Consider the following 21,370-nt stretch of genomic DNA (forward strand, 5'->3'; position numbering starts at 1 on the left):
ACTGGAGAATTTTAGCTATGAGGATAGGCTGAGTCTGTTTTCTTTGGAACAGAGGAGGCTGAGGAGAGACCTTATTGAGGTGTATAAAATTATGGGGGGGCCTAGATAGGAAGGACCTGTTTCCCTCAGCAGAGGGGGTCAACAACCAGGGGTTGTAGATTTAAAGTAATTGGTAGAAGGTTTAGAAGGGATTTGATTGGAAATTTCTTCACCCAAAGGGTGGTGAGGGTCTGGAACTCACTGCCTGAAAGGGTTGTAGAGGCAGAAACCCTCACCACACTTAAAGGGTACTTGGATGTACACATGAAATGCCATAGCCTACAGGGCTACGGACCAAGAGCTGGAAAGTGGGATTAGACTGGATAGCTCTTTGTTGGCCAGCGTGGACATGATGGGCCAAAATGACCTCTTTCTGTGCTGTAAATTTCTATGATTCTATGAAACCATTGCCTTCAGTCACCTCCTCGAACTCTTCTCCCAATCTCCGCTTGGTGTCAGACCTTTACTCCCTCCCCTCTGTGAAACACCTCAGAACGCTCCACTATGTTAAAGGCGCTGTGTAAGGGTAGGCAGGAAGAGTTGGATGGAAGCGGGTTAACAAGTATGAGCTTGGAGTGTTGGAGTAGAGGAGAAAACGTTGATCGATGCGCATTGTTCTTAGTGCTGGTGTGTCTAGCTGAAGCTTTGACCTGCGCAGTGACCAATCATTTTTTTTGTTTAATTTGCTTATGCTTCATTCCCACAGAGATTATGAATCTATGACTGAACAGTGTGGAAAATTGTTCTGGAAGGACATTTGCGTGATGCCAGAGGAAAAATAGACGGCTTGTCGCTTTAGTTTATCTCACTGAGCCCGACTTCAACAGTATTACACACCTCAGAATGCAGAAAATGAGCAGCTGCGGTCGCAAAGTGCACCTCTTCATCCTGTTAATACTTGGAGTTACGCTGTGCCCATTGACGCACACTGTGGATTTGGACAACATTCCCAGAAGGACGGTACCGCTTCATGGTAATGTGGCAATTTTTCCCTGTATTGAGTTTACCAGGGTTACAAAGATTGGCCTCACTGAGGGCATACATATAGCAGGTTCTATATAGGGCTCACATATAATGGTACCATATAGGGCTTACATATAGTGGGTACTATATAGGGCTTATATATAATGGATACTATATAGGGGTTACATATAGGGGGTACAATATAGGGCTTACATATAATGGTACCGTTTCGAGCTTACATATAGCAGGTACTATATAGGGCTTATATAGGGCAGGTACTATATAGGGCTTATATAGGGCAGGTACTATATAGGGCTTACATATAATGGTACCGTTTCGAGCTTACATATAGCAGGTACTATATAGGGCTTATATAGGGCAGGTACTATATAGGGCTTACATATAGCAGACACTATATAGGGCTTATATATAATGGGTACTATATAGGGCTTACATATAGCAGGTTCTATATATAGCTTATATATAATGGGTACTACATAGGGCTTACATATAGTGGGTATTATATAGGGCTTACATATAGTGGGTAGTATATGGGGCTTACATATAATGGTACTGCATAGGGCTTACATATAGTGGGTATTGCATAGGGCTTACATATATTGGGTACTATATAGGGCTTACATATAGCAGGTACAGTATAGGGGTGATATATCGGGGACTACATAGTGATTATGTAGCGAGTGTTATTTTGTGCTTGTGTATAGCGGGTACTGGGCAGTTGGTAATCGACCTGCAAGTGATTAGTGGGAAAGCGGGTTGTGTAGAGGACACAGAGAGGCTGCAAAGAGATTTAGATAGGTTAAGCGATTGGGCTAAGGTTTGGCAGATGGAATACAATGTCGGAAAATGTGAGGTCATCCACCTTGGAAAAAAAAACAGTAAAAGGGAATATTATTTGAATGGAGAGAAATTACAACATGCTGCCGTGCAGAGGGACCTGGGGGTCCTTGTGCATGAATCCCAAAAAGTTAGTTTGCAGGTGCAGCAGGTAATCAGGAAGGCGAATGGAATGTTGGCCTTCATTGCGAGAGGGATGGAGTACAAAAGCAGGGAGGTCCTGCTGCAACTTTATAGGGTATTGGTGAGGCCGCACCTGGAGTACTGCGTGCAGTTTTGGTCACCTTACTTAAGGAAGGATATACTAGCTTTGGAGGGGGTACAGAGACGATTCACTCGGCTGATTCCGGAGATGAGGGGGTTACCTTATGATGATAGATTGAGTAGACTGGGTCTTTACTCATTGGAGTTCAGAAGGATGAGGGGTGATCTTATAGAAACATTTAAAATAATGAAAGGGATAGACAAGATAGAGGCAGAGAGGTTGTTTCCACTGGTCGGGGAGACTAGAACTAGGGGGCACAGCCTCAAAATACTGGGGAGCCAATTTAAAACCGAGTTGAGAAAGAATTTCTTCTCCCAGAGGGTTGTGAATCTGTGGAATTCTCTGCCCAAGGAAGCAGTTGAGGCTAGCTCATTGAATGTATTCAAATCACAAATAGTTAGATTTTTAACCATAAAGGGAATTAAGGGTTATGGGGAACGGGCGGGTAAGTGGAGCTGAGTCCACGGCCAGATCAGCCATGATCTTGTTGAATGGCGGAGCAGGCTCGAGGGGCTAGATGGCCTACTCCTGTTCCTAATTCTTATGTTCTTATGTTCTTAAGTGATCTGGTGAAAGACTTCGGACAATGTCCTGAAGAGAGAGAATGAAGCTCAATGGTTTGCCAATTGAACTTGTGATCTTGTTGTCCGTCATCCTCTCTGCAGTTCTTGTATTTTTTTTAATATATATATATGTAAACATATAAAACTTTACTTGCGCCCCATTGCTGCTTTGATTGATATCACAGTTGGAGGCAGGATATCAGGCTCGGGTTAAGACCTTTGTAGAGCCGGGTTCGATTCCTGTCCTGTGTGGAGTTGACAGTGATGACGCGAGCTAGGCTACGCTTGGGCGCCCCGGAGTTAAGGGAGGGATCAAAGAAGAGCCACAGTTGCCATTCCTGACAGCGACCCACTGACCCATGCTGGAAGGCGGGCACGTTGAGTGAGAATATCAGCTGATGCTCCTTCCATGAAGACATTTCTGGCCAGCATCCACTTCATAGACTCGCACGCTGAGAATGGGCTCATCGGTCTCGCGGCAGAGGGCGGCTGGACCCATGGAACTCCAACCTAGGTCGGTGATTCTTTTCAGGGGAATAGAATTAGTGGAAGATTAAAAATAAAGACCCAGTGAGCTACATCAAGTCTGCAGTCCATTCGGCCCAATGGGTCTTTGCTGGCGTTTATGCTCCACCCACCCACGTGTCTCCTTCCACTCTACTTTATGTAACCCCATCAGCATAAACCTACTATTTTTTTGAATGATAAAGGAGTCAAGGATTATGGGGAGTGGGCAGGAAAGTAGAGTTGAGGCCAAGATCAATCAGCCAAGATCTTATTGAATGGTGGAGCAGGCTCGAGGGGCTAAATGGCCTACTTCTGCTCCTATTTCTTACGTTTTTTCTCCCTCCTGTTTTTCTAGCTTCCCCTTAAGTTTGCCTCAACTGCTCCTTGTGGTAGGTAGGAAGTTCCACATTTTGACCACTCTCTGAGTGAAGAAGTTAAAGCTGTTGGGCTCTGCCTCTAACTCAGAATCCTCCATACAGTACCACTCTACTGAGCCCAGAATTCTTTTGGTGCTGACTTTGGTTATGGTCTCCACAGCTACATACACTTCCTGTTCATTTTATTCATCCCCCCGCACCCATATACAGTTAGCTTGTGGCAGATCCTACGATGATCGTGATATGTTTGCTACAATAAGTGTGCCTTTTTTTTCTTTCACTTTCTCTTTGTACATGTTTACTCTCATCCAGTTGTGGGGGACGTTAATGCTGAGGAATTCTGACAACATTGTCAAGCGCTTGTGAGATCCTAAATCAAAGCCACTATCCAGTGAGATCCTGCATTGCAGCTCACGGATTGGTGCAGACTGAAGTTCCCTCCACTCTACCTCGACAATGAGTTTGATTTTGCCGGGAAAATTAACGATTTTTCATTACTGATGTGCAAATCGCCCAGCAAGCTCAGGGAATTAAGTGATACGCCAAAAGTTGTGAATCTCCAGAACGTGCTGGTTGATTTACTTCATCATTTCCTTCGTTCAAGTGGTGTCTCGCCCTTGGCCTGCCCATTATTTTTAAGAACGTGCCGCATTTGCACATTGATTACCCATTAAACTCGCTGCAGAAAGTTAGGGCTGGAACCTATCAGCGTAAATACTTTTGTTAATGTAGTGCCAATCAACCTTTTTGGCCCAGAAAGGGAACAATTTAAACTGTTCCGTCTCATTCCTGCATGTAGTAAATAGTTGGTAGAAGTCTTAAAAATATCAATTTTTTGAAGAAAATTTTACTTTTCCTTTCTGTCTTATTTCTCTCTCTCCCCACTCCAATCTTGCTTTCCCTCTCTTTATTTCTCTTTCTGCACCTGATTTGACTAATTCACCCACTATGATTCACCCTCCTTCTCCGTTGTTCCTCTATTTCTTTTGCCATCATAAAATCTCATTGGTTAAGGAGATACACTGTTGCTCCCGCCATTCACTGAGGTCCCAGTTGCCCCATTGCCCTCGTTATCAGCTCACACGTCCAGTACGTTAACGTTACCGTTAAATGCATACACCTCCAACAAAAGGAACCGCAGCAACTCGCCGAAGCTTCTTCGGCAGCACCTCCTAAACCTGCGACCTCTAGTGCCTAGCAGGACAAGGGCAGCAGGCGCATGGGAACACCCTCTCCAAGTTCCCCTCCAAGTCACACAACATCCTGACTTGGAAATATTATTGCCTTCCCTTCATCATCGCTGGGTCAAAATCCTGGAACTCCCTCCCTAACAGCACTGTGGGAGCATTTTCACCTCACGGACTGCAGCGGTTCAAGAAAAACCCGTCTCTGTTTCTGTTGGCTTTCTAAGCTCTTTTACCGCTCTTCGCGGAGCCCTAGCACCAATAATGTTGCCATTCCAGATTACATATATTTTCCTGAATATATTTTATTTTCACCACCACCTTCTCAAGGGCAATTTGGGGTTGGGCAATAAATGAAGGCCTTGCCAGCAACGCCCATATACCATGAACGAATATTAAAAGAAAACGATTTTGAACCAAAGGGTGCAAAAAAATAGTCTACCTAATAGCCCGTGCCGTGAGATCCCTTGCTTCAGCAAGGCCCGGCCCATTATGACTCAGCCTCAGACGCAGAAATGCACTTTCTACTGCAGCAGTGTTACATTTTAAAAAAAAATTCCACAGCAAGCCAAACTGAATACATAGCTTCTCTGAGTGAGCCAGCCAATTTAATGCCTATTAGGGCCGAATTAGTGTTGTTTTGTGACGTGGGCCCACTGCTTGCTGGAAGCAGGATGGAAACCCTTCATGTAGACATGCACTTGCAGCCAGCAGGGTCAGGCACTGCTTTGATCTGATCATTCTGGACTGGAGATTAACCCAGGTCCCAAGGTGAAAGCACAGTGCCGGCCCCACTGCATCACCCGGCCTCCCAGTAAATGTCCTCCTGATTGATTGGAGGCCGTGGTCGCTGATACATCGCAGTAAAACGGGGGAAGCTGTAAGTGTCAGGAATCTGAAATCAAAAAACCTACATATTGGAAATACACAGCAGGTCGGTCAGAAGGAGAAAAGTTAGTTGTGACAGAACCCTTTATCGGACGAGAAGACTCTGCTTGGGACCCTGCCCCTGATCCCTGTGCAGTCTCTCCCGCTGGGAAGTGGATGTGCGTGGGCACCAGGGATGCCAATTCTGATTGGGCGTATGCCTGGAGATTTCGTCACATGACCTCCTGTCTACACCACGCCTCCCAGGAAAACATCTTTTTCCTTCATCTCCCAATATTTTTTTGTAACAAATAAATGAAAATATTTAAAGAAATTGAATAAAACTCCTCATTGTTTTTTCGCGCCCCTATGATTTTTCTCCCGGGTTTTGTTACCAGCTGTAATCTTCAAATCCAGGAGGCTCCAGGCTGATCCTGGAGGGTTAGAAACCCTGGTGGGTGTTGGATGAGGATAGGATCAGTGTGGGGGCAGAGGTGGCCATGACTGCCTCCTGACAACTCAATCTAGGTCCAGGTATGGACTAGCCATATAAACACTGGCAACAAGAGCAGGTCAGAGGCTGGGTATTCTGCGGCGTGTCTTACCTCCTGACTCCCCAAAGCCTTTCCACCATCTACAAGCCAGGAGTGTGATGGAATACTTTCCACTTGTCTGGATGAGTGCAACTCCAACAACACTCAAGAAGCTCAACACCATCCAGGACAAAGCCGCTTTATTGGCACCCCATCCACCACCTTCAACATTCACTCCCTCTACCACCAGCGCACCGTACCTGCAATGTGTACCATCTACAAGATGCACTGCGGCAACTCGCCAAGGCTTCTTCGGCAGCACCTCCCGAACCCGTGACCTCTACCACCTAGAAGGACATGGGCAGCAGGCGCATGGGAGCACCATCACCTGCAAGTTCACCTCCAAGTCACACACCATCCTGACTTGGAAATATATCACTGTTCTTTCATTGTCACTGGGTCAAAATCCTGGAACTCCCTCCCTAACAGCACTGTGGAGGAACCTTCACCACACGGATTGCAGTGGCTCACCACCACCTTCTCAAAGGCAGTTAGGGATGGGCAATAAATGCTGGCCTTGCCAGCGATGCCCACATCCCGGAACAAACTTATTTAAAAAAAATGAGGGCAGAGTTTGGAGGTGAGGTCAAGGGTTGCCTGGTTGTTTGATACTCAGTCTAGGCCCATATAGGAGGTCAAAGTTCACAGATGAGGTACGAAAAGGCTACCTCCAGAATTGTCTTGCCTCCAAAAGCCAGTGCCTGCAGAAGAGAAAACTAAACAGAAAAAGGCCTAAATGATCTGAGCTGGGCTGTTTCAGGTTTAGTCATGAATATCTGAATTTTACCCATTTCAAGGTCCTTTCAGGTCACATGCATTTCAAACCCTTAAGTGCCATGACCTCCAAAACAACATTAATTTGACTGCTGTCGTGGTGGTTACATCAGGTGGTACGCTACATTTTGGCTATCGGATTGATTCCCACCCACATATTTGTATATTATTTCCTGTTTGCTCTCATGATGATGCAGCGCAGCAAACCATACTGTTGTGTGAGAGACAGCAATTAAAGGAATTAAGAACCGAGTGGTTTCCTTCTTTGTTGGTTACCTGACCGTCTTCAGAAATAGCAGCTCAACTATCGGAATGTCGATTACATACATAGTTTAATTTACATGTTACGTATAGCACAGAAACAGGCCTTTCGGCCCAACAGGTCCGTGCGGTGTTTCTGCTCCACATGAGCCTCCTCCCACCCCTCTTCATCTAACCCCATCAACATATCCTTCTATTCCTTCCTCCCTCATGTGTTTATCTAGCTTCCCCTATGCTATTCACTTCAACTGCTCCATAAGTTAGCGAGTTCCACATTCTAATCACGCTCTGGGTAAAGAAGTTTCTCCTGAATTCGCCATTGGATTTATTAGTGACTATCTTATATTGGTGGCCCCTAGTTCTGGTCCCACCTGCAAGTGGAAACATCATCTCTACGCCTACCCTATCAAACCCTTTCGGAATTTTAAAGATTGCCCCCTCAGCCTTCTCTTTTCCAGAGAAAAGAGCCCTAGCCTGTTCAGACTCTTTCCTGATCTGTCTAATATCCTAGCTCCGCATTGCTTATATACTAAGCCATTGCCAAGTGAGTCGGATCCCCCGTGCATTCCGACAAGAGATTGCTCAACCTCATAACATTTTCCAGCTCCAATGTTATGCAATTTAAGGAGGCGGCACTGTGGTGCAGGTGAAATCTCCCCAAATTACCGGCAGAGCGAGTGAGTTTAGTCATCTCATTTTGTTTACTCACTTGAGTAGATAAGTGCCAAGGACCCGTGACCTTAAAAACTGTGAGGAGAAACCTTTGTGGAATATCGCATCGTGCAATGTCTGAGCACTCCTGTGCATGGGCTCTACTTGACTGAAGCCTTGTGGAATAGTTAATGCCCTTGAGCATGAGTAATCACGTTGTTGTAAAGACCCAATTATGGCCTACTACGGTGCTAGCTTACAGCTTTATTTTTTATTTTACAATTCAATATTGGGAAGACTGAAGCCGTTGTTTTCCATCCCCGCCACAAACTCCGTTCCCCGGCCACTGACCGCATCTCCCTCCCCAACTCCCGTCAGTGGCTGAACCAGACTGTTTGCAACCTTGGTGTCATATTTGACCCTGAAATGAGCTATCGACCACATATCCGCAGCATAACTAAAACCGTCTATTTCCACCACCGTAACATCGCCCATCTCCGCCCCTCCCTGCTGAAGCCCTCATCCATGCCTTTGTTACATCTAGACGTGACTATTCCAATGCACTCCCGGCTGGCCTCCCACATTCTACCTTTCGTAAACTAGAGGTGATTCAAAACTCTGCTGCCCATGTACTAACTCACACCAAGTCCCGCTCACCCATCACCCCTGTGCTCGCTGACGTACATTGGCTTCCGGTTAAGAAATGCCTCGATTTCAAAATTCTCATCCTTATTTTCAAATCCCTCCATGGCCTCATCTCTCCCTATCTCTGTAATCTCCTCCAGCCCCGCAACCCGCCAAGATATCTGCGCTCCTCTAATTCTGCCCTCTTGAGCATCCCTGATTATAATCGCTCAACCATCGGTGGCCGTGCCTTCTGTTGCCGAGGCCCCAAGCTCTGGAACTCCCTGCCTAAACCCCTCAACCTCTCTCTCCTTTAAGACGCTCCTTAAAACATTCCTCTTTGACCAAGCTTTTGGTTACTTGCTCTAATTTCTCCTTATGCGGCTCGGTGTCAAATTTTTATCTCATAATACTCCTGTGAAGAGCCTTGGGATGTTTCACTACGTTAAAGGTGCTATATAAATACAAGTTGCTTTGTTGTTGTTGTTTAGACAGTGCTGACATGAGAGCACTTGCTGCAGTTGCTTCTGGCCCAACCATCCCCTGCCCCACAACCCACCCCCACCCAGCTACTTGCAAAACCAGAATGCGTTTTCCAAAACAGAAGTAAAGCTGCTTTATTGCTTTGTCATGCTATTCAGCTCAGTATCGGGTTATATGGCTGAGCATTTGATTGCCAATCAGTTTTCAATCAGGCGCTGGATTCCAGTCATTCAAAACCATTGGTTTCATTTGAGTGAACCTAACGAGCTCACTGGACTTTTTTGTAAATGCTCCATCTCGGGATGTGGTCGTCCCATCCTTCGTTACCCTTGCGAAGGTGGTGATGGGCCTCCTTGAACCACAGAAAGTCTTCGTGGTGATGGTGCTCCCACTGTGCTGTTCGGGATGGAGTTCCAGGTATGTCCAAGTTAGGATGGTGTAATGTATTTGGTTCGTGGGTTCTTTGCTTAAGAATTCATAGCAACACATTGTTATTAAGAACTAGTTGGTTTATTAGCAAAAGGTTTAGCAATCACATTGCACATTACCAGTCTCACAACCACCTGCCTCATCGTGGATCCCCCGAATCCAACTGGCTGGGGTTTTATTGAGTCTTGTGAACATCACGTGACTGGCTAGGCCGCTCCCAACTCAACAGCTCCACAACTCTTTAAGGAGAAAAACAACTAACATTAAATCGTGCCCCCCGATCTGGGGGACACACCAAACATTTTCAAGGCCCATTTTTTGTGGTTTTTTTTGGTATTTTTTTTGTATTTTTTTATTTTTGGGGGTTTTTTTGGGCACTAAAATCAAATTTTTTCCAAGTGCCCCCTATAAAAGGGGAGGGGGGCACTAAAAACACCGGCAATTAAAACAAATTAAACTTTAAAACATAAAATCAAATTAAAATTTGGTTGCCGGGGGTGATGATGCACTCCAGTCCCTCCGGCGCCCACCTCTCGCAGAAGGCAGCGAGCGTACTGGTGGACACTGCGTGCTCCATCTCTAGGGACACCCTGGCCCGGATGTACACGCGGAAGAGAGGCAGGCAGTCAGGCTGAACGACCCCCTCGACCGCCCGCTGCCTGGACCGGCTGATGGCACCCTTGGCCATGCCCAGGAGCATGGCCAAGGGTGCCTACGAGGAGGCCCTCGGACCTACCTGCTCCCCTCTGCACAGGGTGCCCAAAGATCAGGAGTGTGGGACTGAAGTGCAGCCAGAAATTGAGGAGCAGCCCCTTTAAATAATAAAACAGGGGCTGCAACCTCGCACACTCCATAAAAACATGGAACACGGACTCTTCCAGACCGCAGAAATTGCAGGTGGCCTGGGAGTCCGCGAACCGGCTTAAAAATTTGTTGCACGGCACTGCTCCGTGCACCACCCTCCAGGCCAAATCGTGGGAGGACTCCCGCGTAGAGTGCACTCCATCGGGGACCCCCGCCTCCTCCGGACGGCAAGATGGTACGCCATGGCGTGTCCGGACGGCAGACGAGGATTGCAAAGTTGAGAGTGTGCAGGAGCAGCCCGTACAGGAAATCCCTCCGCGCGGAACTGAAAGGCACGGAGGGGATTTCCCCGATGCGGCTCAAGTTGTGAGGCGCCGGCTCCCGAGGGAGGTTCCGGGGTTTGGCGCCGATGAGGAATTCCGTCCGGACGGGGGTCAGTTCGGACGGGATCTCCCCACATGCTTGAGCCTCCTTGATACACCTAACGGAGTCAGGGCCCAGAGCTGTTTTTTAGCGACTCGATGGCATCGGCCGTGCGACGGACGTCGGCCGAATTTAGGTGCCGCGCCAGCGTGTCTGGCACCATCCAGCCCGCTCCTCCGCCATCGAGCAGGTCCCTGACCCTGGTCACCTCACCAGCCACAGCCCTCTCGTCCGACTGCCACCTAAAACCTCGGTCGTGGAGGTACGGATTCCCGAGCAGCGGCTCCTGCAGGACAGCCGCCACTCCAGACGGTGGAGAGCTGCACTTGGTGGAGACTTTGTTCCAGACCCTGGTGAGTTCCTTGTAAAAGACAGGCAGCTCCTGGACGGCGGTCCTGACGCCCCCCAAGCTCACAAACAGGAGCTGCGTGTCGTAGTTGAGGCCGTGCTGCTGGCGGAAGAAATACGTCGCCAGCGTACGCCACCTAGGAGGGGGCGCGACGTAAAGGTATCTCTGCAGGGTCTGAAGACGGAAAGTTGCTAGCTGGGCACTGACGCACACCAACGACTGACCGCCCTCCCTAAGCGGGAGACTCAAGATGGCGGCAGAGACCCAGTGCTTCCTGTTGTTCCAGAAGAAGTCCACCAGCTTCTTCTGTATCCTGGCGACAAACGCAGGGGGAGGGGTCAAAGTGACCAGCTGGTACCACAGCATTGCGGCCACCAGCTGGTTTATGACTAGCGCTTGACCCTTGTAGGACAGCACTCTGAGCAGTCCTGTACAGCGCCCTAGGTGAGCGGTGACCTTGGCCTCCAGCTCTTGCCAGTTCGCCGGCCAGGCTTCCTCGTCGGAGCTAAGGTAGACTCCCAGATAGAGGAGATGGGTCGTGCTCCAGGCAAAAGGCGCCCGCCACTGACCCACCAGGAGTCCGGAACATTTCTCCCAGTTGATCCTGGCGGAGGATGCGGCCGAGTAAATCTCCTGGCACTCACGCATCCTCCGCAGGTCAGCGGGATCCTCTACCGCGAGGAGCACGTCATCGGCGTAAGCCGAGAGGACGACCTCCATGCCCGGCCCTTGCAGAGCCAGTCCCGTCAACCTCGTCCGCAGGAGGCGCAGGAAAGGCTCCACGCAGATGGCATATAACTGGCCGGACATGGGGCATCCCTGGTGCACCCCTCTCCCAAAGCGAAGGGGCGCCGTCAAGGACCCGTTAACCTTAATCAGATACTACGTGACGGCATACAAAAGTCGGATCCGGGCGACGAAATGCGTCCCGAACCCGAAAGCGCGCAGAGTTCCGAACAGATAGTCGTGATCCACCCTGTCGAACACCTTTTCTTGGTCGAGAGATAGGAAGGCGACCGACAGACCAGCCTCCTGGGAGTGATGGATGAGGTCCCGGACCAGATGGATGTTATCGTGGATTGTCCGGCCCGGGACCGTGTAGGACTGGTCGGGGTGGATCATGTGGTCCAGCACGGCGCCAAGGTGAGCAGACATCACCCTGGCGAATATTTTGTAGTCCGTGCTGAGGAGGGAGACCGGGCGCCAGTTCTTAAGGAGGCGGAGATCGCCCTTCTTAGGCAGCAGGACGATGACTGCCCTGCGCCAAGAGAGGGGCATCTCCCCGGTCTCAACAGTTCCACAAACCTGTGAACATACTCCCAGGTGCATACATTACAAAGGGGAACCTGGAGGTGATGGCGCTCCCATGCAACTGCCACCCTTGTTCTTCTGGAGGTCGTGGGTTTTGGAGGTGCTGCTGAAGAAGCTTTGACGAGTTGCTACAGTGCATCCTACAGACAGTTCACATTGTAACAGTGGGACATAGGTATTGGAAGGTAGAGATAGAAACATAGAAAATAAGTGCAGGAGTAGGCCATTCAGCCCTTCTAGCCTGCACCGCCATTCAATGAGTTCATGGCTGAACATGCAACTTCAGTACCCCATTCCTGCTTTCTCGCCATACCCCTTGATCACCCGAATAGTAAGGACTTCATCTAACTCCCTTTTAAATATATTTAGCGAATTGGCCTCAACTACTTTCTGTGGTAGAGAATTCCACAGGTTCACAATTCTCTGGGTGAAGAGGTTTCTCCTCATCTCGGTCCTAAATGGCTTACCCCTTATCCTTAGACTGTGACCCCTGGTTCTGGACTTCCCCAACATTGGGAACATTCTTCCTGCCCTCGGACCTACCTGCTCCCCTCTGCACAGAATTTTAAACGTTTCCATGAGGTCCCCTCTCATTCTTCTGAACTCCAGTGAATACAAGCCCAGTTGATCCAGTCTTTCTTGATAGGTCAGTCCCACCATCCCGGGAATCAGTCTGGTGAATCTTCGCTGCACTCCCTCAATAGCAAGAATGTCCTTCCTCAAGTTAGGAGACCAAAACTGTACACACTACTCCAGGTGTGGCCTCACCAAGGCCCTGTACAACTGTAGCAACACCTCCCTGCCCCTCTCCTCAAATCCCCTCGCTATGAAGGCCAACATGCCATTTGCTTTCTTAACCGCCTGCTGTACCTGCATGCCAACCTTCAATGACTGATGTACCATGACACCCAGGTCTCGTTGCACCTCCCCTTTTCCTAATCTGTCACCATTCAGATAATAGTTTGTCTCTCTGTGTTTACCACCAAAGTGGATAACCTCACATTTATCCACATTATACTTCATCTGCCATGCGTTTTCCCACTCACCTAACCTATCCAAGTCACTCTGCAGCCTCATAGCATCCTCCTCGCAGCTCACACTGCCACCCAACTTAGTGTCATCCGCAAATTTGTAGATACTACATTTAATCCCCTCATCTAAATCATTAATGTACAATGTAAACAGCTGGGGCCCCAGCACAGAACCTTGCGGTACCCCACTAGTCACTGCCTGCCATTCTGAAAAGTACCCATTTACTCCTACTCTTTGCTTCCTGTCTGACAACCAGTTCTCAATCCACGTCAGCACACTACCCCCAATCCCATGTGCTTTAATGCTTTAACTTTGCACATTAATCTCTTGTGTGGGACCTTGTCGAAAGCCTTCTGAAAGTCCAAATATACCACATCAACTGGTTCTCCCTTGTCCACGTTACTGGAAACATCCTCAAAAAATTCCAGAAGGTTTGTCAAGCATGATTTCCCTTTCACAAATCCATACTGACTTGGACCTATCATGTCACCATTTTCCAAATGTACTGCTATGACATCCTTAATAATTGATTCCATCATTTTATCCACTACTGAGGTCAGGCTGACCGGTCTATAATTCCCTGTTTTCTCTCTCCCTCCTTTTTTAAAAAGTGGGGTTACATTGGCTACCCTCCATTCGATAGGAACTGATCCAAAGTCAATGGAATGTTGGAAAATGACTGTCAATGCATCCGCTATTTCCAAGGCCACCTCCTTAAGTACTCTGGGATGTAGTTCATCAGGCCCTGGGGATTTATCGGCCTTCAATCCCATCAATTTCCCCAAAACAATTTCCTGACTAATAAAGATTTCCCTCAGTTCCTCCTCCTTACTAGACCCTCTGACCCCTTTTATATCCGGAAGGTTGTTGGTGTCCTCCTTAGTGAATACCGAACCAAAGTACTTGTTCAATTGGTCTGCCATTTCTTTATTCCCCGTTATGACTTCCCCTGATTCTGACTGCAGGGGACCTATGTTTCTCTTTACATACCTATAGAAACTTTTGCAATCCGCCTTAATGTTCCCTGCAAGCTTCTTCTCGTACTCCATTTTCCCTGCCCTAATCAAACCCTTTGTCCTCCTCTGCTGAGTTCTAAATTTCTCCCAGTCCCCGGGTTCGCTGCTATTTCTGGCCAATTTGTATGCCACTTCCTTGGCTTTAATACTGTCCCTGATTTCCCTTGATAGCCACGGTTGAGCCACCTTCCCTTTTTTATTTTTATGCCAGACAGGAATGTATAATTGTTGTAGTTCATCCATGCGGTCTCTAAATGTCTGCCATTGCCCATCCACAGTCAACTCCTTAAGTATCATTCGCCAATCTATCCTAGCCAATTCATGCCTCATACCTTCAAAGTTACCCTTCTTTAAGTTCTGGACCATGGTCTCTGAATTAACTGTTTCATTCTCCATCCTAATGCAGAATTCCACCATATTATGGTCACTCTTCCCCAAGGGGCCTCGCACAATGAGATTGCTAATTAATCCTCTCTCATTACACAACACCCAGTCTAAGATGGCCTCCCCCCTAGTTGGTTCCTCGATATATTGGTCTAGAAAACCATCCCTTATGCACTCCAGGAAATCCTCCTCCACCGTATTGCTTCCAGTTTGGCTCGCCCAATCTATGTGCATATTAAAGTCACCCATGATAACTGCTGCACCTTTATTGCATGCACCCCTAATTTCCTGTTTGATACCCTCCCCAACATCACTACTACTGTTTGGAGGTCTGTACACAACTCCCACTAACGTTTTTTGCCCTTTGGTGTTCTGCAGCTCTACCCATATAGATTCCACATCATCCAAGCTAATGTCCTTCCTAACTATTGCATTAATCTCCTCTTTAACCAGCAATGCTACCCCACCTCATTTTCCTTTTTTTCTATCCTTCCTGAATGTTGAATACCCCTGGATGTTGAGTTCCCAGCCCTGATCATCCTGGAGCCACGTCTCCGTAATCCCAATCACATCATATTTGTTAACATCTATTTGCACAGTTAATTCATCCACCTTATTGCGGATACTCCTTGCATTAAGACACAAAGCCTTCAGGCTTGTTTTTTTTAACACCCTTTGTCCTTTTAGAATTTTGCTGTACAGTGACATTTTTTGTTCTTTGCCTTGGGTTTCTCTGCCCTCTACTTTTCCTCATCTCCTTTCTGTCTTTTGCTTTTGCCTCCTTTTTGTCTCCCTCTGTCTCCCTGCATTGGTTCCCATCCCCCTGCCATATTAGTTTAACTCCTCCCCAACAGCACTAGCAAACACTCCCCCGAGGACATTGGTTCCGGTCCTGCCCAGGTGCAGACCGTCCGGTTTAGGTTTGCGGGTGAAGTGCTGGTCAAACGGGCTGCTTTGTCCTGGATGGTGTCGAGCTTCTTGAGAGTCACTGGAGCTACACTCATCCAGGCAAACGGAGAGTATTCCATCACACTCCTGACTTGTGCCTTGTAGGTGGTGGAGAGGCTTTGGGTAGCTGAGAGCTGAGTCACTCGCCGCAGAATACCCAGCCTCTGACCTGTTGTAGCCATGGCATTCAGGTGGCTGCTTCCAGTTGAGATTCTGGTTGACAAGGAACGCTAGGATAGTGAGGTGTTTTATCATTTTACCCTCCAAGCGTTGACAAGTGAGAGTTGGGAAAATAAGGAGCACAGAAGCAGGTTATCAAGTAAATTCCCCTGTACCAGCCAGACTACAGCTGGTTCACGCACATCATCTGTCAAAGGAACTTACTGTCAGTAAAACAAAAAAGACTTGCATTTTTTACATAGAATTACTTGGGATATACAGCACAGAAGCAGGCCATTCGGCCCAACCAGTCCATGCTGGTGTTTATGCTCCACTCGAGCCTCCTCCCATCCTTCCTCATCTAACTCTATCAGCGTAATCCTCTGCTCTCTTCTCCCTCATATGCTTGTCTCGCTTCCCCTTAAATGCATCTATACTATTCGCTTCAACCACTCCCTGTGATAGCGAGTTCCACATTCTCACCGATCTCTGGGTAAAGAAGTTTCTTCTGAATTCCCTATTGGATTTCTTGGTGACTATTTTATATTGATGGCCTTTAGTTTTGCTCCTTACATGACCTCAGGATGCTGCAAAGCGCTTTACAGCCAATGAAGTACTTTTGAAGTGCAGTCACTGTTGTAATGTAGGAAACGTGGCAGCCAATTTGCGCACAGCAAGCTCCCACAAATAGCAATGTGATAATGACCGGATAATCTGTTTTTTTTTTACATTGATTGAGGGATAAATATTGACCAGGACACCGGGGATAACTCCCTGCTCTTCTTCCAAATATTGCCATGGATCGTTTACGTCCACCTGAGGGGGCAGACGGGGCCTCGGTTCAACGGCTCATCTGAAAGACGGTACCTCCGACAGTGCAGCACTCCCTCAGTACTGCATTGGAATCTCTTCCTAGAGTTTTGTGCTCAAGTCTCTGGAGTGGGACTTTGAACCCATAACCTTCTGACTTAGAGGTGAGTGTGCTGCCCACTGAGCCCCAGCTGAACCTAAGGAGCTGCTGAGGGGGAGCGCTGCATTGCCAGGGGTGACTTTTGGCTGAGATTTTAAGCTGAGCTTCCTTCCACTTGTCGAGTTGGACTCAGAGATGCGTGGTCAATAATGAAAGAAAAGCAGGGTGTTCTCATTTGTCCTGACCATCAGTACCATCTGATTAACTGTAAATTCATGTTAATCATGTTTCTCGTTGCAGCAAAGGAGGTTGAGGGGAGATTTGATAATGGTATAGACGATCATGATGGGTTTGGATAAGGTCGACTGAGAAAGGCTGTTCCCATTAGCTGATGGTGCAAGGACTAGGGCGACACAGATTTAAGGCTTTGGGCAAGAGATACAGTGGGGGGTGTGAGGAAGAACTTTTTTATGCAGCAAGTGGTAATGACTTGGAACTCACTGTCGATGAAGGTGGTGGAAGCGGAGACGATCGATGATTTCAAAAGGATATTGGACAGGCATTTGAGGGAAATAAACTTGCAGGTCTGTGGGGATAGAGCGGGGAAATGGGACTAACTGGATTGCTCTACAGAGAGCTGGCATAATGACTCAATAATGCTATTTGCGGGATCTTACTATGAGTAAAATGGCTGCTGCATTTGCCGATATAGCAGCAATCATTGCACTTCATATAATTAATTGTATCTGAAGCTCTTTGAGATGCTTCTGATAGATGGGATGATGCCCTACATTGTTACAAGTCTTTGGCCTTAAAGTTATCCTGAGCAAAGGTTAGCTTAATGCCATCTCAAGCAATTTCTTTGTCCGATATTATAACCAGTCCATAATGTTATGTATGTATGTAAACCTTACCAAAATTTAAGACTTGCCACTAGGGGGCACACCTGTGGGAGACCGAAGGGTCACATGTGCTCCCTGGGACAAGCAGGTATAAAAGGTGATTCACCATGCTGCTTTCCCACTCTGGAATCTGAATAAAGAGACCAAGGTCACAACAGTTTGAGCTTGCAATACAGTTCTGTGGATTTATTCTTAACATAACAAATTGGCGAAGAGTAACGGATCACAAACTTTCACGCGGTAATGGCTACTGTTGGTATCCTTGAGAGATTTGTTGAGGGTGATGATTGGGAAGCCTTTGTTGAGCAATACTTTGTGGCCAACGATTTGGACAAGGCTGCGATGGCGACCAAGCGCAGGGCGATTCTCCTCACCGTATGTGGGTCTTCGATATATGGCCTCCTCAAAAATTTCCTGGCATCAGTCAAACCAACGGACAAGTCTTACACGGAGCTGTGTTCGCTGGTTAGGGAACACCTCAAGCCAAAGGAGAGCATCCTGATGGCCAGGTATCGCTTTTACACGCACCGTCTCTCCGAGGGCCAGAATGTGGCGAGTTTTGCTGCTGACCTAAGACGCCTTGCGTGGCAGTGCGAATTTGCAGGATCCTTGGGGGAAATGTTGTGGGACTTTTTCATGCTTGGAATTGGCCACAAGGTCATTCTTCGCAAACTGCTGTCTGCTGAATCCCTAGATCTGAGCAAGGCCATCACAATAGCACAAGCCTTCATATCCACAAGCAATAACACGAAACAGATATCTTCACAGGATCGAAGTTCACCGGCAAGTACTGTACATAACATAATGTTTTCAGCAGGCAGAACGGTACATGGCAGGGCCCACACGACTGCAGAGGCCAGACTTGTGCCGAGAGTGACTCAGAGTCCACTGTGGGGCGTGAATGCATATCCATTAGCACCATGTTAACGCTGCGGGGGCAGCCATTGAGCTCATCAATGTTGATTCAAGCCCTAAGTTTGCAAGGGCTGTGGAACAATGGGGTACCTCCAGTGAATGTGCAAATGATCTCTGACTCACCATGTGGCAGAGTCAGGAGAGGACGACCGATCCAGCGAGGATCACGATGAACGAGCAGGAGAGGCAACTGAACCTGAGGATGAAGAGGAAGTATATGGGATATACACCTTCACCACCAAAAGCCCTCCGATAATGTTAAAAGTTGAACTTAACGGCACTCCAGTCTCCATGGAACTAGACACAGGGGTGAGTCAATCAGTCATGAGCCAGTAGGCTTTCGAGAGGCTGTGGGCGACGAAGCACAGCGACCCGAGCTGATCCTGATTCAGGCAAAGCTGTGCACCTACACCAAGGAATTTACTGGAATTCTTTGAGGATATAATGAGCATGGTGGATAGAGGTGTATCGATGGATGTGGTGTATTTAGATTTCCAAAAGGCATTCGATAAGGTGCTACACAAAAGGTTACTGCAGAAGATAAAGGTACGTGGAGTCAGAGGAAATGTATTAGCATGGATGGAGAATTGGCTGGCGAACAGAAAGCAGAGAGTCGGGATAAATGGGTCCTTTTCCGGTTGGAAATCGGTGGTTAGTGGTGTGCCACAGGGATCGGTGCTGGGACCACAACTGTTTACAATATACATAGATGACCTGGAAGAGGGGACAGAGTGTAGTGCAACAAAATTTGCAGATGACACAAAGATTAGTGGGAAAGCGGGTTGTGTAGAGGACACAGAGAGGCTGCAAAGAGATTTAGATAGGTTAAGCGAATGGGCTAAGGTTTGGCAGATGGAATACATTGTCGGAAAATGTGAGGTCATCCACCTTGGGAAAAAAAAACAGTAAAAGGGAATATTATTTGAATGGGGAGAAATTACAACATGCTGCAGTGCAGAGGGACCTGGGGGTTCTTGTGCATGCATCCCAAAAAGTTAGTTTGCAGGTGCAGCAGGTAATCAGGAAGGCGAATGGAATGTTGGCCTTCATTGCGAGAGGGATGGAATACAAAAGCAGGGAGGTCCTGCTGCAACTGTACAGGGTACACCTGGAGTACTGCGTGCAGTTTTGGTCGCCTTAAGGAAGGATATACTAGCTTTGGAGGGGGTACAGAAATGATTCACTAGGCTGATTCCGGAGATGAGAGGGTTACCTTATGATGATAGATTGAGTAGACTGGGTCTTTACTCATTGGAGTTCAGAAGGATGAGGAGTGATCTTACAGAAACATTTAAAATAATGAAAGGAATAGACAAGATAGAGGCAGAGAGGTTGTTTCCACTGGTCGGGGAGACTAGAACTAGGGGGCACAGCCTCAAAATACGGGGGAGCCAATTTAAAACCGAGTTGAGAAAGAATTTCTTCTCCCAGAGGGTTGTGAATCTGTGGAATTCTCTGCCCAAGGAAGCAGTTGAGGCTAGCTCATTGAATGTATTCAAATCACAGATAGATAGATTTTTAACCAATAAGGGAATTAAGGGTTATGGGGAGCAGGCGGGTAAGTGGAGCCGAGTCCACGGCCAGATCAGCCATGATCTTGTTGAGTCGCGGAGCAGGCTCGAGGGGCTAGATGGCCTACTCCTGTTCCTAATTCTTATGTTCTTATGTTCGGAACTGATATCAGTTATTGGTAGTGCGGACATAAGAGTATTCCATGAGGGAGCAGTGCACGATTTACCACAGTGGATTGTTTCAGGTGATGGGCCAACGCTGATTGGTAGGAGGTGGATGGGGAAGATTCGATGGAACTGGGAAGACCTCTGCGTACCTTCTCCGGTGAATGACGTTTCCCCTTCTCAAAGGCTGAGCAAACCCCCACCTTCAGCTGAACCAGGCATCGAAGTGCAGATCCCTGTGGCACAGGCCGCTCATTACAACCACGAGGAGGGAAAGTTCAACCGAGCAGCGGTACAGGCACGGTACCCACCACCTGAAGCCGACGACCTCTTTGCGACGATGGAAGAGGCTCCAGGTCGACCATGCGGAGTGGGACTCTGGCCGAAACGATCCAAATGCCTCTTCCAGATGCCAGAGGCAAAATCCCTGGGGAGGAAGATCGCGGAAGTCGGCATCACGTACACGGACAAGAGTGCGTCCAGACTACGGGACGAAGGTGCGTCCAGCCCACAGGACGAGAGAGCATCCAGACCACGGGACGAGAGAGCGTCCAGACCACGGGACGAGAGAGCGTCCGGACCACGGGACGAAGGTGTGTCCAGACCACACAACGAAGGTGCGTCCAACCCATGGGACGAGAGAGTGTCCAGACTACGGGAGGTCGCTGCAACGGAACGGAGGAATGTGTCGCCCAGCAAGGAAGATGACTGGGTTTGGGGCAAAGGTAAAGGACGGCTACTGAGAAGGCCAGGAACCCACCACGTTCAAATAAGTTGTTTGCACTATGTAACGCATGTGAGCGGTCTTTCGCGGCCAATGATGTGCCATTATATGGGGTTGGGGGGTACCTTACAGCAAGCCAAAGTAGCGGGCGAACACCAACCAGTCGTATATGTATCTAACAAAGTATTCGTAGCAAATGATATGTTACTGCACGGGGTCGGGAGTGTTGTGCAGCAAGCAAAAGTAGCGGGCGAACCCCAAACAATTGAACATGTATCAAATAAGTTAAACAAAGCAGCAGCCTGTATTCACGGGACTAAAGAGACGTACCAAAGAGTGTCCCAATATGTGCTCGAGTCAGACAAGCTGCTCATTCCAC

At 48.0% G+C, this 21,370-nt stretch overlaps 1 protein-coding gene across 1 annotated transcript in view; it reads left to right on the plus strand.

Moving 5' to 3' along the window:
* sema4gb (sema domain, immunoglobulin domain (Ig), transmembrane domain (TM) and short cytoplasmic domain, (semaphorin) 4Gb) overlaps window positions 1-21,370 on the plus strand; it is a 254,681-nt gene that overhangs the window by 22,168 nt on the left and 211,143 nt on the right. The window contains exon 2 of the mRNA XM_070876489.1: window positions 746-1,012. Within this exon, the coding sequence (XP_070732590.1) occupies window positions 883-1,012 (130 nt within the window). The 5' untranslated portion in view covers window positions 746-882. The remainder of the gene's footprint in view (window positions 1-745; window positions 1,013-21,370) is intronic.

Source organism: Pristiophorus japonicus, chromosome 3 (assembly GCF_044704955.1).
Source record: "Pristiophorus japonicus isolate sPriJap1 chromosome 3, sPriJap1.hap1, whole genome shotgun sequence".
NCBI classification, from domain to species: domain Eukaryota; kingdom Metazoa; phylum Chordata; class Chondrichthyes; family Pristiophoridae; genus Pristiophorus; species Pristiophorus japonicus.